This window comes from Sphaeroforma arctica (genome assembly GCF_001186125.1).
Source record: "Sphaeroforma arctica JP610 unplaced genomic scaffold supercont1.239, whole genome shotgun sequence".
Taxonomy (NCBI): Eukaryota; class Ichthyosporea; order Ichthyophonida; genus Sphaeroforma; species Sphaeroforma arctica.
Window position 1 is genome coordinate 14,375 of NW_014040319.1, and position 2,704 is coordinate 17,078.

The 2,704-nt window shown below is 43.2% G+C and overlaps 1 protein-coding gene across 1 annotated transcript in view; it reads left to right on the forward strand.

The window, feature by feature from the left end:
• Positions 1–1,165: 1,165 nt before the first annotated feature.
• The window catches only part of SARC_04328 (hypothetical protein), a gene marked incomplete at its 5' end in the record, with an annotated part of 7,860 nt that continues 6,321 nt past the window's right edge, over positions 1,166–2,704 (forward strand). Inside the window, 3 exons of the mRNA XM_014301838.1 lie at positions 1,166–1,246; positions 1,881–1,951; positions 2,425–2,569. Of these exons, the coding sequence (XP_014157313.1) occupies positions 1,166–1,246; positions 1,881–1,951; positions 2,425–2,569 (297 nt within the window). The remainder of the gene's footprint in view (positions 1,247–1,880; positions 1,952–2,424; positions 2,570–2,704) is intronic.

The following is a 2,704-nucleotide window of genomic DNA, read 5'->3' on the forward strand; positions in this document are numbered from 1 at the left end:
GTGTGTGTGTGTGTGTGTGTGTGTGCGTGTGTGTGTGTGTGTGTGCGTGTGTTTGTGTGTGTTTAGACATATGTGTTCCGTTTGCTGCGCTGGTTTGTTGACAAGTCATATCCTTTGAACAATGTTCCCGTATCATTCTAGATATGTTCGTGTATTGGTATTGAGATCACTTCCCCATCTCATTTATAATCTGAACTCGTTTTAAAGTCGTTGACTATATGTGCTAACGGTTTTACTCGTCCCAATACAACATGCTTTGGCTCCAGACACTGACTACCGAATTACCGTCTGTTTTGTCTACTACCATTACTGACGCATGCGTCCAAAAGTAGTACGAATCCTTTTGACTCTAACGCTACTTAATCTTTTATACGTATAGAAATTCTATGAATGTCTTTCATACGTATATATATATTAATTTTATACGTATATATATTCCATGAATGCCTTTTATACGTATATATATATTCTTTGAATGCCTTTTATACGTATATGTATTCTATGAATGCCTTTTATACGTATATGTATTCTATGAATGCTTTTTATACGTATATATATACCATGAAACCTCTAGCGCTAATTAATCTTTTATATGTATATATATTCTATAAATACCTTTTATACGTACATATATATATTCCATGACTGCTGTACGCTCTCTGTGCAATTGTCATGCCATTATGCCTAGCATAAACTACATGCACTGCTCACCTCTTCTATTACCAATCGCCTTCGCTGGACAGCTCCTGTTCGTTCCACACAGTGATTATATTCATTTATTTGCACTGTTTGTTTGCTATGTTGACTGTTAGCCTTGGTATTTATCACCAATACCCCCGTGTGCTAGATTAGACCGGGACTTAAGTGGGGGAAGTTGAATGTGAGGATAAGTATACCTATATATTACTCTAAGATACCCTGCACAGGTAGTACCGGATCGGTACATCCTGTTTCAGTATATTTATATACTAACCTAAGATGCCCCTCTAGACGTAGTACTGGATCGGTACATGCTGTTTCAGTATATTCATGTACTAATCTAAGATACCCCTCTAAACGTAGTACTGGATCGGTACATACCGTTCCGCACTGTCTATTCGAACATTTGTATTGCTTGTAAGCCTAACCAGTTAACCACTCACTGACCTTATCCTTTTTCGTCAATAGCTGCGAGAGAGCGACTTCTACATACCATACTTCCCGCTCCTCCTCAAAGACTACGAGAAATGCGATCAGCAACCAGCAGGTGCGACGGTACTGAGTGAAGTGATGAGTGCTTACAGATTCGCCTTGTTTGTTTCTCTGCCTCTTTTCATGACTGGTTTATAGTGACTACTGTTACCACATCTGTAGCACAACTTTGTTAAGAATAGGTCATAGATACGCGCCGGTCGATCGTACATGTTTGACTTTCATAATATCGCCACTGCTACCACATCTGTAGCATCACTTTGTTAAGAATAGGTCATAGATACGTGCCGGTCGATCGTAAATGTTTGACTTTCATAATAACGCCTACTGCTACCACATCTGTAGCATCACTTTGTAAAGAATAGGTCATAGAAACGCGCCGGTCGATCGTACATGTTTGACTTCCATAATAACGCCTACTGTTACCACATCTGTAGCTTCACTTTGATTCGGTTAGTGTGTTTTTCAAGACATGGTTGCTACGTCGCCCACCTATTATGTCTGACTTTGCATAGTGTTGCTGTCACGATTAGTTCCGCTCGCATAGCTTTGTGTCGTTTTAGGCATCTCATTAGATTGCGTGACACATGCATACAGCGCGTACCAGTTTATACCGATGAGAGTGTAAATATACCAAGTTTGTCCTGTTTCTTCTGCCAAGTAACCTACATACCATTCTGTTCTCTCAGGAGATAGAAGGATAAGTCGACAGCAGTTAGCTGCCTTGGCCGGAGTACTAGAGCCCATCACCCGTCTACAGGTAGGTCTACGACTGTGCCCATGTCATGCACCGGTGGTGGAGGCTTTGCTTATCTCCACCTTCGTTATTACACCCTACAGTATACACGTAGCCTTGTCGCATGGGTAGGGGCCATCAAATGTTCAATACCATTGGCACTGGTCGTACCCACTGCCCGGCATGCACACTGGACACAACCGCGTTGTGAGGCATCCCGCTTCAGGCAGCCACTTCTATTACACACTACTTTCCGTCCAACGTTTTATATAACCCCTATAAGCCACACGCGTATCCTCCGTTCTTTCTGAACCCCCAAAGCCCCTATAACCCCTACAATCGTATATCCCTATATCCCTATAACCCCATAGCCCTATACCCCCATAACCCCATAACCCTATACCCCCATAACCCTATACCCCCATAACCCTATATTTCGCACTCGTATACTCCCTAGTGCTTATGCGCCGTGTGCAACTGCTCTCTTCTCTGCGCAGACCAAACGACCGCACTGTCCACGCATTGAGAATTTATATTCACTGCTGGCCATAGCCTTGGAGCCACGAATGTCCTGGGACGAGCTCAACAAACAGTCCATCGCCTCAGAACTAGGGCCCAAACTCTCGACGGGAATGCCACCCAGTAAGTAGACCTCTTGCGCTTATCTGCACTATAGGTGTGCGAATGCGCACTTCGTTTGTATCGGTGTTCGCGTAGTCTGGTACCGCTACCTCTGGTACTGCAACTGTCTATGTTTCTAAGCCTGTGAGTGAAGAA